The 15,492-nt window shown below is 45.4% G+C and overlaps 1 protein-coding gene across 1 annotated transcript in view; it reads right to left on the reverse strand.

The window, feature by feature from the left end:
* Nucleotides 1–8,020, reverse strand: part of sh3glb1a (SH3-domain GRB2-like endophilin B1a) — a 41,665-nt gene extending 33,645 nt beyond the window's left edge. The window contains exons 1-2 of the mRNA XM_034171474.1: nt 7,833–8,020; nt 7,288–7,429 (exon numbers count right to left, since the gene is read on the reverse strand). Of these exons, the coding sequence (XP_034027365.1) occupies nt 7,288–7,429; nt 7,833–7,895 (205 nt within the window). The 5' untranslated portion in view covers nt 7,896–8,020. The remainder of the gene's footprint in view (nt 1–7,287; nt 7,430–7,832) is intronic.
* Nucleotides 8,021–15,492: the final 7,472 nt, after the last annotated feature.

A 15,492-nucleotide genomic window follows, 5' to 3' on the forward strand; every position in this document is an offset into this window, starting at 1 on the left:
TGTTGCTCTATAAAAAAAGCCCTCCGTAAAGCGAGGACATCTTACTACTCATCACTAATTGAAGAAAATAAGAACCCCAGGTTTCTTTTCAGCACTGTAGCCAGGCTGACAAAGAGTCAGAGCTCTATTGAGCCGAGTATTCCTTTAACTTTAACTAGTAATGACTTCATGACTTTCTTTGCTAATAAAATTTTAACTATTAGAGAAAAAATTACTCATAACCATCCCAAAGACGTATCGTTATCTTTGGCTGCTTTCAGTGATACCGGTATTTGGTTAGACTCTTTCTCTCAGATTGTTCTGTCCGAGTTATTTTAATTAGTTACTACATCCAAACCATCAACATGTCTATTAGACCCCATTCCTACCAGGCTGCTCAAGGAAGCCCTACCATTATTTAATGCTTCGATCTTAAATATGATCAATCTATCTTTATTAGTTGGCTATGTACCACAGGCTTTTAAGGTGGCAGTAATTAAACCATTACTTAAAAAGCCATCACTTGACCCAGCTATCTTAGCTAATTATAGGCCAATCTCCAACCTTCCTTTTCTCTGAAAAATTCTTGAAAGGGTAGTTGTAAAACAGCTAACTGATCATCTGCAGAGGAATGGTCTATTTGAAAAGTTTCAGTCAGGTTTTAGAATTCATCATAGTACAGAAACAGCATTAGTGAAGGTTACAAATGATCTTCTTATGGCCTCAGACAGTGGACTCATCTCTGTGCTTGTTCTGTTAGACCTCAGTGCTGCTTTTGATACTGTTGACCATAAAATTTTATTACAGAGATTAGAGCATGCCATAGGTATTAAAGGCACTGCGCTGCGGTGGTTTGAATCATATTTATCTAATAGATTACAATTTGTTCATGTAAATGGGGAATCTTCTTCACAGACTAAGGTTAATTATGGAGTTCCACAAGGTTCTGTGCTAGGACCAATTTTATTCATACATGCTTCCCTTAGGCAGTATTATTAGACGGCATTGCTTAAATTTTCATTGTTACGAAGATGATACCCAGCTTTATCTATCCATGAAGCCAGAGGACACACACCAATTAGCTAAACTGCAGGATTGTCTTACAGACATAAAGACACTGGCTTCCTGTTAATTCTAGAATAGAATTTAAAATTCTTCTTCTTACTTATAAGGTTTTGAATAATCAGGTCCCATCTTATCTTAGGGACCTCATAGTACCATATCACCCCAATAGAGCGCTTCGCTCTCAGACTGCAGGCTTACTGTTGGGAAAGTGTAGTGACACGGACCCACAACAGGGGGCGCAAATGAACGGTCAATAGATGAGCCAAAAAGTAACAATTTAATGTTGTGAATGTGCACAACGAACATACAGACAATCACAGAATATCATAACAGTCAATACACAGAGGTGACGTGTGGGCAGGCTCGAGGATAGAAGACGTCTGTCCTGAGAAGAGCCGGAACCACACGATTTCCGCCGCCCCAGAACCTGGTGAATACTGGAGCCGCCAAGTCCCGAATTCCCAGGTGATCACCGTCCCCGACTGTCGGATCTGGTACTGCTGGCGAAGAACAAAGACTGTCAAGTGTGGGTGTGTGTACACCCAGTAACAACGGTGGGAATGCCACCTCCACCTCTCATTCAATATGTTGCAGCGGTCTCAGCTGAAAAGGAGCGCCGTCTTGCACAGCCTCCTCACAAACGACCGGTTCTCCTGCAAATTCTCACAGAGTTACAAATCTCACAAAAAGGCTGAGAGTATTACCTCCTATGAAGTATGATATCTCGGCAACGAGGTGGAGATGACGTCTGGTCTTTATGGAGTGAGATGATGTTGAGTAGATGGGTGACAGCTGTCAAGAGGTAATGAGCGACAGCTGTCACCCACGGCTGTGTCCATGGCGGCAGCGCCCTCTCGTGCCTGAAGCCCGCACTTCAGGCAGGGCGCCCTCTGGTGGTGGGCCAGCAGTACCTCCTCTTCTGGCGGCCCACACAACAGGACCCCCCCCCTCAACGGGCGCCTCCTGGCGCCCGACCAGGTTTGTAGGGGTGTCGGCGGTAGAAGTCGGCCAGGAGGGCCGGATCCAGGATGAAGCTCCTCTTCACCCAGGAGCGTTCTTCGGGTCCATACCCCTCCCAGTCCACCAAGTACTGGAACCCCCGACCCATCCGACGGACGTCCAGGAGTCGGCGCACCGTCCAAGCCGGCTCCCCGTCGATGATCTGAGCAGGAGGCGGCGCCGGTCCGGGAGCACAGAGGGGTGAGGTGTGGTGAGGTTTGATGCGGGACACGTGGAAAACCGGATGGATCCGCAGTGAAGCCGGGAGTTGGAGCTTCACTGCGGCAGGACTGAGGACTTTGAGGATCCTGAAGGGGCCAATGTACCTGTCCTGACGTTTTGGGGAGTCCACCGGGAGGGGGATGTCCTTCGTGGAAAGCCACACCTCCTGCCCGGGCTGGTAAGCAGGGGCCGGGGATCGCCGGCGGTCTGCATGGGTCTTCGCCCTCGTCCGGGCCTTCAACAAGGCAGAACGGGCGGAGCGCCACACCCGACGGCACTTCCGCAGGTGGGCCTGGACCGAGGGCACACCGACCTCTCCCTCCACCACGGGAAACAACGGGGGCTGATACCCCAAACACACCTCAAATGGGGAGAGGCCGGTGGCAGAAGACACCTGGCTGTTATGCGCATACTCGATCCAGGCCAGATGGATACTCCAGGCCGTCGGGTGCGCGGATGTGACGCAGCGGAGGGTCTGTTCCAAGTCCTGGTTGGCCTGCTCTGCCTGTCCGTTCGTCTGAGGATGGTACCCGGACGAGAGGCTCACGGTGGCCCCCAATTCCCTGCAGAAGCTCCTCCAGACGTGTGAGGAGAACTGGGGACCACGATCAGAGACGATGTCGGAGGGTATCCCATGCAGACGGACGACGTGGTGGACCAGGAGGTCTGCTGTCTCCTAGGCTGTTGGGAGCTTCGGGAGGGCCACGAAGTGGGCCGCCTTGGAGAATCTGTCCACCATCGTGAAGATGGTGGTGTTGCCCCGGGACGGCGGGAGGCCCGTGACGAAATCTTTACTAAGCTGGATCTTAGGAATGCGTATCACCTGGTTCGGATCCGGAAGGGAGACGAATGGAAGACGGCATTTAACACCCCGTTAGGTCACTTTGAGTACCTGGTCATGCCGTTCGGCCTCACCAACGCCCCCACGACGTTCCAAGCCTTGGTTAACGACGTCTTGCGGGACTTCCTGCACCGATTCGTCTTCGTATATCTGGACGATATTCTCATCTTTTCTCCGGATCCTGAGACCCATGTCCAGCATGTACGTCAGGTCCTGCAGCGGTTGTTAGAGAACCGACTGTTTGTGAAGGGCGAGAAGTGCGAGTTTCACCGCGCGTCTTTGTCCTTCCTGGGGTTTATAATCTCCTCCAACTCCGTCGCCCCTGATCCGGCCAAGGTTGCGGTGGTGAGAGATTGGCCCCAACCAACAAGCCGTAGGAAGCTGCAACAGTTCCTCGGCTTTGCTAATTTCTATAGGAGGTTCATTAAGGGCTACAGTCAGGTAGTTAGCCCCCTGACAGCCCTGACCTCTCCAAAAGTCCCCTTCACCTGGTCGGATCGGTGCGAAGCCGCGTTCAAGAAGTTGAAACGACGGTTCTCTACTGCGCCAGTTTTGGTGCAGCCTGACCCTAGCCGCCAGTTCATGGTTGAAGTGGACGCCTCTGACTCAGGGATAGGAGCCGTGCTGTCCCAGAGCGGAGAGACCGATAAGGTTCTTCACCCGTGTGCCTACTTTTCCCGCAGGTTGACCCCGGCTGAACGGAACTATGACGTCGGCAATCGAGAACTCCTTGCGGTGAAAGAGGCTCTTGAGGAGTGGAGACACCTGTTGGAGGGAGCATCTGTGCCGTTCACGGTTTTCACTGACCATCGGAACCTGGAGTATATCAGGACCGCCAAGCGGCTGAACCCCAGGCAAGCCCGCTGGTCACTGTTCTTCGGGCATTTGGACTTCCGGATCACCTATCGCCCCGGGACCAAGAACCAGAGATCGGATGCCTTGTCCCGGGTACACGAAGACGAAGTCAAAACAGAGCTGTCGGATCCACCGGAGCCCATCATTCCGGAGTCCACTATCGTGGCCACCCTCACCTGGGACATGGAGAAGACCGTCCGGGAGGCCCTGGCACGGAGCCCGGACCCTGGAACCGGTCCGAAGAACCGTCAGTACGTCCCACCAGAGGCCAGAGCTGCAGTCTTGGACTTCTGTCACGGTTCCAAGCTCTCCTGTCATCCAGGGGTGCGAAGGACCGTGGCAGTTGTCCGGCAGCGCTTCTGGTGGGCGTCTATGGAAGCCGACGTCCGGGAATATATCCAGGCCTGCACCACCTGTGCCAGGGGCAAGGCAGTACATAAGAAGGCCCAAGGACTCCTCCAGCCGCTGCCGGTGCCTCATCGCCCCTGGTCCCACATCGGGGTAGCGTGGCCGAGATATCCTGTTGGGAAAGTGTAGTGACACGGACCCACAACAGGGGGCGCAAATGAACGGTCAATAGATGAGCCAAAAAGTAACAATTTAATGTTGTGAATGTGCACAACGAACATACAGACAACCACAGAATATCATTACAGTCAATACACAGAGGTGACGTGTGGGCAGGCTCGAGGATAGAAGACGTCTGTCCTGAGAAGAGCCGGAACCACACGATTTCCGCCGCCCCAGAACCTGGTGAATACTGGAGCCGCCAAGTCCCGAATTCCCAGGTGATCACCGTCCCCGACTGTCGGATCTGGTACTGCTGGCGAAGAACAAAGACAGTCAAGTGTGGGTGTGTGTACACCCAGTAACAACAACGGTGGGAATGCCACCTCCACCTCTCATTCAATATGTTGCAGTGGTCTCAGCTGAAAAGGAGCGCCGTCTTGCACAGCCTCCTCACAAACGACCGGTTCTCCTGCAAATTCTCACAATAACAGAGTTACAAATCTCACAAAAAGGCTGAGAGTATTACCTCCTATGAAGTATGATATCTCGGCAACGAGGTGGAGATGACGTCTGGTCTTTATGGAGTGAGATGATGTTGAGTAGATGGGTGACAGCTGTCAAGAGGTAATGAGCGACAGCTGTCACCCCCGGCTGTGTCCATGGCGGCAGCGCCCTCTCATGCCTGAAGCCCGCACTTCAGGCAGGGCGCCCTCTGGTGGTGGGCCAGCAGTACCTCCTCTTCTGGCGGCCCACACAACACTTACTTGTAGTTCCTAGGGTTTGTAAGAGTAGAATGGGAGGCAGAGCCTTCAGCTTTCAGGGTCCTCTCCTGTGGAACCAGCTCCCAATTCAGATCAGGGAGACAGACACCCTCTCTACTTTTAAGATTAGGCTTAAAACTTTCCTTTTTGCTAAAGCTTATAGTTAGGGCTGGATCAGGTGACCCTGAACCATCCCCTAGTTATACTGCTATAGACTTAGACTGCTGGGGGGTTTCTTTCTCTTTTTGCTCTGTATGCACCACTCTGCATTTAATCATTAGTGATTGATCTCTGCTCCCCTCCACAGCATGTCTTTTTCCTGGTTCTCTCCCTCAGCCCCAACCAGTCCCAGCAGAAGACTGCCCCTCCCTGAGCCTGGTTCTGCTGGAGGTTTCTTCCTGTTAAAAGGGAGTTTTTCCTTCCCACTGTCGCCAAGTGCTTGCTCACAGGGGGTCGTTTTGACCGTTGGGGTTTTTACGTAATTATTGTATGGCCTTGCCTTACAATATAAAGCGCCTTGGGGCAACTGTTTGTTGTGATTTGGCGCTATATAAATAAAATTGATTGAACTGATTGATATACAAAATTTCAACACAGAATGACAGTAACTTTGCAGACTTCCTCCATTAATCCATACTGAAACACTGATACAACACAGATTATTTTTTGGTATTAGTAAGCCTCCCTTCAAGGTAAAATTGAATTTAGTTATTGACTAAATTGTACTTATAACATATATAGACAATATTTCATTACTGTGCATCTTACATGCAAGAAAAGGACATTAAATGTTCAGCAGAGCTTCGTTTGATATCCTGACAAGTGGAAAGTGTTGCCCCAACTTGTGGGGCAAATGCCTAGCCTGATATAGGAAAAAAAACAAACAACAACAACAAAAAACAAACAAAAACAAAATACTGATTAAGTGATCACAAAAATAATTGTTAGTTGCAACCCTATGAAATTTTATGATTTTTCTGCATTTTTGTGTCTCAGGAAGAAGCAAAGCTGTTTCTAGAATTTTTTTTACCCGTGATTGCCTTTTAATTTTTTTAAACTTTATACCCTTTATTATGTTGGGATTTAAAAAATATCACAAAACAATAAACAGTTATATGACAAAATATCTGAATGTAAGGTTGAAAGTTATTTGTAGAGTTCATAGTTAGGCTATGATTTACTGGTCAATTAATGAAAAAATAATCGACCAATCTGCAAATAAAAGAATAGACCAATTTAAAAAAACAAAACAAAAGAACTATATTAATTAAAAAAATAACTTTTGTTGTTGTCCGTAACAGCATATTGTGCATTATGATAACCACATTGTGGAGCATGTATTGAATTGTATATTTTCAAATGATAATTATGTATTATGCTATTAAAAGCTACTGACACAGACTGATGTCAATGTGCTTCCATGGCTGTGTTCAACTGCGCCTCTGGATCAACGAATCAGTGTTTTTCTAGTCAACCAGGGAATCGCATTTAGGATTATCTTGTCACTGGCCCGCCCCTCGAACCTTAAGACCATCACCTCATGGTACTAATGCATCATTACACCCTATAAATAAGAGGCACAAAAAGAGAGTGCATACCCTTGTGAAGTTACAACACATCAACAACCAACATTGAAAGCAGACAGCAGCAATGTTTTCGGGATGTTGTAAAATGACAGTGCAAAAGAATCTTAAAAATATTGCATTAATTTAAAACATTTTTTGCTTTTATCAATTAATAAAAGTAAAAAACAAAAGGAAAATGTTTAAGACTATTCACATCGCCAATACAATCCAATCAACTCTTCACAGGCGCAGAGACCATTTTGACAGAAAATGTTAAACCACTTCATAAACCACTTCATGAGTTCCAATGTCTGCACTTGAGGTAGTGTTTGATCACACAACCTCCACCCTCCTGTTGGTTTCTGAAGGTAATTTTTACTGGGTAGATGCAGTTTGATGACTTTATTCACACCTATGTTTACTGCTCTTGGGCTCTTGTGTCAAAATTGCGTTTCTTGTTTTATAAAAAGTGTGGAGACAGTGTTCATACTTGGGTTTGGCTGTAGTAAGACTTCTGTCTGCTTCATAATTCGTTCTGTCCATTGCTTGGTGTTCTCAGCTCTGACCAAAAGATTCTCCAAATGGGCATCCAACTCTGTCTTTTCAGCCTGGCCAAGTTTCTCTTCAGTAAACTGCAAAGAAGTCATGCGATTGTCAATTAGCCACATGCAAACCACTGAGTTATGTCACATCATGCAAACCCCCTTTGTGGGGAAAAAATATACTCGTACAGCAGTCCCAAACCGTTTACAGTGGATGTGCTTCAATTAAAGCTAACTAACATTAGCTCTCAGGCCTATTTTGCTGAGTTTTTGTAGTTGCAACAAATGCAAAATGATGTCCATAATCGAAGGCTGGAATTATCTCCGCATATTTTAAACCCACCACAATGTATTTTCATTAATTTTGTGCTACACCACTCTGTTACAGATTACACAGAACAAGCAGGCTAACACAGCCTAGCCTAGTTAGCCTAGCCTGGTTTAACGCTACCATAAACCTTTACAGGGAGATAAAAACGAACGGAAAACCTACTTGTACTGCACGGCTCAGAAAAGTGCCAGCGTCAGCTGCTAATCGCTTAACGTTAAAATCCATGGTACACTCTGCAAAACAAAGGTCCCTATACAACTGTTAACTCTGTTGAGTCAAACTGCCATCCCTGCGGAAGATGTTGAAAAGTTTTTGTGTGTCAGTGTTCCACCCAGCTGGTAAATTCAGTCAAAGATAGAATGGGAACAAGATAACTCACGCCTCGAGCGGTTCAGACCGCTAAAACAAGGTTCTGCGCGTGCATATTTCAAAGTTCGACCAAGTGGAAGTAGGTGATGGTGAAATTCGAAGTCAACAAAGAAGTCACCACAAACGATTATAAATTGCAGTCAAATGACGTGTGCTGTCCTACGGCTCAAGCTTTTTATGAGTTTGGTTTAATCATCTGTGTACACTGATTCAGAATTGCAAGACTTTTTTACAAATTGCTTTGCACACAGTATTTTACCTCTTCATGTATAATTACTTGAATTTAACTGAAACATGACAGTCTTATTACTTGCATTGATTTTATCCCTCTGTTTTTAGTATATTTTATGTTGGCTTATTGGTCTACATTTACAATTGTTTCAGTCAATCTAGTTGTTGTAGCAGTAGTAATAATAATATTTATTTATTTATTTGAGATATCCCAACTGTGTGCACAGTTCCCAATGCCTCATATTTTCAATGGGGTCCTCACAAATATCCAGTCACTGGTCTCCAAGCATACCACATTACATGAACATCGCTATGAACCATCTTCCGTCTTGTCGACTTAACATTGGTTTTGGAAGATCATAAAAATATGCATGTGAAGGCTTCGCTCACCACCAAATTTTGCAGAAAGGTAGATAATTATATGAATTAAATGTTCTGTATGATCTGAAAACCGATCTTACTCACCTTCAAGGCAAATTTCTTTGATGTTTTCGACGCAAAATTTCAATCACAGAATTTTTTAACTTCTACTCATCACATGAATATTGTTAAAAACAAGGGGGTTTTTTTGGTGGGGGGGATTTCAGCTACGTCATAGAATAGGAGGATTCCCAATCGCCAGAAATTAAACGCATTCCTCAAAGCGCAAACTCAGCACTTCTGCTTGAAAAGTCTCTCAGGCCAGGTACAGCTGACAGATCCACAGCAGTGGACGCCATATTTACTAGCATAGTTCCACCTTAGAATTGGAATATAATATATAAGATATACCTTACTGGGGACAAAATAAGGCAACATAAAATATACTAAAAGGAGGGATAAAGTCAATGCAAGTAATATTGTTTGACTGTCATGTTTCATTTGAAGTCAAGTAATTATGCATTAAGATGCAAAATACTGTGTGCAAAGCAATTTGTACTTTTTAAAAGTCTTGCAATTCTGAATTGGTGTACCAGTGATGATTAAACCAAATGTCACCATTATAATGGAGAAGTTTTTTTGCTACACTACTCTGAATCCTAGGCACAGTCCTGAATCTGTGTGTTTTGTGCTGTAGTTATGAAACATTTTGGTTCCTGTAAACCTTCCTCTAAGTCAGAGGGAACAGATCCCAATAGATCCTTTCATACAAGAATTTATTTGTGAAGTTTTGCACTGACATCAGTCAAGTCTTCAAATCAGTCAAGTCTTCCAGTGAAGCCTACTGTGAATCTCTAAAATCCGAGTCCATCTACAACAAAGAAGGATCATACCCAGTTCTATAACTTTTGTATGTTGTCAATATTTGGCCCAGGACCCTTAGACCACACAATGTCTTTGTGCACAATTATTGGTGCAATCATAGTCCCATAGAGAAGACTGATGTCAGATATGTGATTGAATCCCCATTGTGAGATTTTTTTTTTATTATTTTTTATAAAGGCAGTCCTATGATGCTTCCAATCAAGCAAAGGGTCCGGGGACAGCCTCAATTATTTCAACTCATCTACTACTTGAGTTCATTTTATTTAATTTATATGACGCCAAATCACAGCAAAGCCGCCTCAAGGTGCTTCACACAAGCAAGGTCTAACCTTACCAACCCCTAGAGCAAGCACACAGTGGTAAGGAAAAACTCCCTCTGATGATATTGAGGAAGAAACCTCAAGCAGACCAGACTCAAATGGCCCCTTCATACATAGTGTGACGTTTGTACAGCATGTGGACGAAAATGGAGAAACAGCACGAAACACTTTGAAATTAACACACGAAACATCGTGCCGACGGGCAGGCTTGCACAAACTCGACGTGAGAGTTCATGTACGTGCTGGTGTCTTTCAAACCTGCACCGTCCAAAAGCTCTGGTTGCCAGTCAGAGACTTTACCACTGAGCTACGGAGCTGTTCTTTGAAAGCTGTGGGAATATGCCTCATATCAGGAAGGACATGGAAGTATTATGAAAAAAAATTAAAATCACACACCATATAAAAACACCGCATTTATCAAGTGACCAATACAAATATGATCCATTTGTTTCTTTGTAAATGACCCATGGTCACAGAAATACAGTCATGAAATGACATGAATGAGAAGCAGTTCGCTCGTCTCATTCATGTCCACAACTACCAGTGCATCTCCAACTGGCCGTGCATGCGTGTCTTGTGGACAACATGCCACAGGACACCACGTCATGTTGTGCAGAGCTCACGCGACAGTGAGATCGCCTGCTGCGTGTTCTGATCTGACGGTCAGTTTCAACCTGGGAGCAGCCTGTCCATGTGCGCTCCATGCGTGCGCTCGCTCGCTGCAGCACGTCACCACAGTGAAATGTGTTTTTATTTATGTCCACTTAATAACAGCAAACAGACACGCGCATCACAGTGGGCAGTTGTTTGTCCATGTCCACGTCGATCCTCATGGTCCACTCACGTCCGGCTGAGAGGAATCTTGATTCTCTCTGGTGGGAGGGGTTAATGTTCTCTCCCACCCTTGCAAACGGGATGGGAAGTCTTGCTGGAGTAGGAGGTCTACTGTTAGCCTCCTTTCTCGATTCTGACAGCTTCCTCAGCACCAGATCATGTCACCACCTGCACCACCGCCTGCTCACTGGCCTTGGGCCAATGAGCAGGCCCTGAGAAAAGGGTTTTATGATCCAGTGTTTGAACTGAGAACTGCAAAGATAATGGGTCGGGGAAGTGGGGGGGGGGGGGGGGGGGGTTTGGGGGGGATACATGTTTTTACAGGTTGGTTTGATATAGAGCAATAAGCCTAATCACACTAATTCATGACATAATGTGCAGCCAAATGTTCCATTTTCGTCAGTTGAACAGTTGCTCTATATAATATTATAAATATCTTCCAATAATTTAAAACAATGCAAAATTATATAAACGTAAAGGACACTGACTGTTGATAAAACAATAACAGAAAACATCTAGATGTTGCATGTGCAAATGATTCTCTGATAAATGATTCAGCCACACAGGTCAGCCTGCCTGACTGCATTCACATCGGCTGTAAGCAGCAGACAGTATACCGGATGTTCCATAATTTTCAATGAAGACGACTGAAAAATTCCGACACTTCTGACTGTGACTACAGTGGGTGCACACTGCGAAGGCACTTGCCATCAAAAGTTAAAAAAAATTCCAAATTTTGCCGTTTACTACAGCAAAAAGGACAAAGGACATCTGACAAGGAGGGAAAACAGACAGCAAGAGATGGATTATTTAAGTGGAGTCAGTTTTAAAACATAAATAATTATAATAATATAATTATGTGATGGGCAGCACGGTGGCTTAGTGGTTAGCACTGTTGCCTCACAGCGAGAAGGTCATGGGTTCAATTCCCGTGGCCTTTCTGTGTGGAGTTTGTATGTTCTCCCTGTGCTTGTGTGGGTTTCCTCCGGGTGCTCCGGTTTCCTCCCACACCCAAAGACATTCAGGTTAGGTGGATTGGAATCTTTAAAATTGTCCTTAGGTGTATGTGTGGATGTGTCTGTGTTTGTTTGTCTGTTTGTGGCCCTGCGACAGACTGGCGTCCTGTCCTGGGTGTACCCCGCCTCGCGCCCTATGGCTGCTGGGATAGGCTCCAGCCCCCCGCGACCCTTAATTGAACTAAGCGGTGGAAGATGGATGGATAATTATGTGATATTACAGAGAAGATTTAATCTGGAACCTCACAAAAATGTAACTTTTTAAGATGCCATCAGAGGAAGGGCTTCATTGGCCTTCATTGGGGAGGTGTTCTGGCTCCTACACTGTTCACTCACTGTGCTTCCATGGATTGGATGTTGGGTAGTCTTGTGGAAAATGGTTTAGGTGCTTCTGTTTGCAAGAAAAGGTTTACAAACCTTGACTTTGCAGACAATCCTGGGATCTTTGTAGAATCAATGGATTAGCAGCGCTGGATGTCACTGTCATGTTCTTCTCATTTCTGGTGGTACTTTTATTTGCACTTAATTGGTCTGTGTTTCTTTCCATAGCTTTCTTCCTGTTCACAAACACTCAGGCTTCTTTTTCACATGCATGCTCATTTTCTTTGTTTCCTGTCTCAAGCACTATTTAGCTGTTCACAGCCCCTCACACAAGTACCAGAATGTCAAGCTCCTGTGTCAGTCTTTTGCATCTTTCTTCAGTGTTTGATCACCTGTTGCTTACTCACGTGGTCTCCCGGTGTTTCTTGAGTGTAGGCTACTGTCTTTGGACATGTTGGCTTGGTGAGATTATCAACTGTCTTTGGACGATGTGCCTGTTTTCATAGATTACCTGTTTTCTAACTCCCTGTTGTTTCACGGATGGCCTCTTCTGGGACCTCACTTGTCCAACTTTGTCAAATAAAGACTATGAATTTTACCACTTTGTGATGTTCTCTAGATTGGGATTTCAAGTCATGCTTAAACCATTGCACTTGAGAAGCTGAGTGAGTTGTATGGTCTGGGTCTGTGATTGCCCTGGATCAAGACTAAAATCCAGTTTTTCAATGACTTCCTGGACTCAGCCTTCAGAAGTGTATCTGTATGCGGTGAAAGGACTGAACTTGTTAAACATTTGCTCCTAGTGCTTCCTGTCTTACTGTATGGTTGCAAGACTTGAATATTTACCAGTGACTTAAGGTGAAAGCTAGATGTATTTGGTACTAGGTGTTTTCAGAAGATCCCCGTCTCACTTTCTGTTCACACTCTACACCTGAGACTTCAGATTCTGCTCACAGTCCTGCCACTTGCATAAGTTTTTGGATGACTCTGCTATTTTGGGCTGCATCAGCAGTGACAAGGAGGCTGAGTAAAGGAGTATGGTGGACAGGTTTTAGAGTGGTATAGACTCAACCACCTGCAGCTCAACATATCTAAGATGAAGGAGCTGGTGGTGGACTTCAGAAGACGAAAGACCCTGTAACGGAAAGCTGTGCCCATCATTCAACATCCTAAGTTTGCATCAAGCAAAAGTCATGAAATGTTTTTAAAAAGGAGAAACTCAACACAGCAAGGCCTGGTATATCTCCAGGTGTCAAAGGGAGACCCTCCGAGCCGGCACAGGATGGCTCGGTGTCATAAACCCCCACCCTTTCCAGGATTTAAGACTCCCTAAAGTGCATTCCTGACAGAGCTGCGAATTACCTTATCAAGATCCCAAACCAGATGTCCTCGTTCCTCTCTCATAAAAAGAAACAGACCCCAGAAAGACATATCTGCCCCAAAAGCCCTAAAATGTGTCTTACAACCAGATTCAAGAAAAAAAAAAAAAACAGCTCACTGAAGAATTGCCATCAACTTGTTGATTACAGTCCAGTTTTTCTGATTAAAATCGACCTAGTATTGACCTCGTTCACATTTTGTAAGGAAATCCAAAATCCAGTCCATGGACCAAGAGTGACCCCTGTTGGACGAATTGGGGAAGGGCATGGGACCAACTCGTGCAGATTTAAAGTGTAACCACATTTTTTTTTTAAATGCACTGTATTGTTGTAACAGGAAAAAGAAAAGAAAACAATGTGACCATTTAACCTCACGCATGAAAGTGATTAGATATATTATTTTATGCTCTGCTCATTGTGGAAAGTTTATCTAGTTTGCTTTTTCATATATAATTGTGTTGTGTGTGCATTTCCATGGAAAACATTTACAAGAGTTATCATACAGGACTTGTTTGGTTTCAAAGCAGGAATTTAGGAGCAGACGCTGATTTATATATATAAAACCAGACAAAGAAACTCAGGAAAAACTAGAGTACCCAGAATTCTTGCGAGTGGAGATTTTAACCCTTTTAAAAAGCCTGCGCCCCAGGAACTGGCTTTTTTTTTCTCTTTTCCTCTTCGCCTCTTTTTTTTCCTGGGTCTTGAGACGCTGCCTTTCCTTCCTATAGATTTTATGACTCTTTGTTTGAAACCACGTGCTGCTTAAAACTTACTTCTTGTTTGTGCGCGCCAACAAGAAATTACTTTTTTTTCGACAGATAACTTTTGCTCCACTTTTGTAAAGTTAAACACGCAGGTGCATTTAACTTCCTTTTTTGATTTTTCAAATTAAAACCTTTTTCTTCTTAAACTCCAAATTACTCTCGTGAACATTTTTCTCATAAAGTCAGCTATTTTTGTATTGAGTTTTGATTTGACCCAGCTTCCAAAAGACGATGACGAAAGACAAACTTTTTATTTTTCTGATAGAGAATAAAGACACTCAAACCCTTAATCTGATGGCCCAGACTACGGAGCGCTGCAGAGATAAAACCACCCGGTTCAGCTGAGACATCAACAGCGATTTGAACCACCGTCATAAGTCGCAGCATAACAACTGAGAGCGTCCCCGGTAACCAACAAAACCAGGCGGTTTGACCGGCAGTCTCTTTGTCAAGGACCCTGAAGCAGCTGTGTGACGGACGGAGATTCCAGCACCTAACCAACGGAGACCGATCTGCAGAGCGCCTCCAAAGTAAGACCGGGCTACGATGTCAGATAAACAGAGTGGCTTTATTTAACTCTATCCAACATCATTAATCTTCAGTCACATTAATAAATACCAAAGTAAATTCCCTTCTGACTAGGTCAAATTTAAATTCTAAACTCCCACTAGGAAACCAAATTATCTGAAAATTATATAATCAATGCTCATTGAATTTCATCATCATTAAATTGCGTACTGTGATATGTCCTCTTATTTAACTTCTGCCCGAGTTAAATAAGAGGACATAGCCCTCTAGCTCCCCTCTAGCTGCCACCTTATCGTGGTGGGGGAGTTTGTGTACCCGGATGATCCTAGGAGCTATGTTGTCGGGGGCTTTTTGCTCCCTGTAGGGTCTCCCAAGGCAAACAGGTCCTAGGTGACGGGTCAGACTAAGGGCAGCTCAGAACCTCCATGACCAGTGAAAGATCAAGGACCGAGACGTCGCCCGGTATGGCAGAGCCGGGGTCCCACCCTGGAGCCAGGCCTGGGGTTGGGGCTCGCGCGCGAGTGCCTGGTGGTCGGGCCTTAGCCCATGGGGCCCGGCCGGGCTCAGCCCGAAGGACCAACATGGGCCCACCCTCCTGTGGGTTCACCACCTGCAGAGGGGGCCATGGGGGTCGGGTGCAGAGAGGATTGGGTAGCGGTCGAGGGCGGGTGGCCCGGCGGCCCAGTCCATGCTCACAGCCCCTGGCTGTTGGGACGTGGAATGTCACCTCGCTGGGGGGCAAGGAGCCTGGGCTTGTGTGGGAGGTTGAGAGATACCGACTAGAGATAGTCGGGCTCACCTCCACGCACAGCATG

The sequence above is a fragment of the Thalassophryne amazonica genome, chromosome 1 (genome assembly GCF_902500255.1).
Source record: "Thalassophryne amazonica chromosome 1, fThaAma1.1, whole genome shotgun sequence".
Taxonomy (NCBI): Eukaryota; Metazoa; Chordata; class Actinopteri; order Batrachoidiformes; family Batrachoididae; genus Thalassophryne; species Thalassophryne amazonica.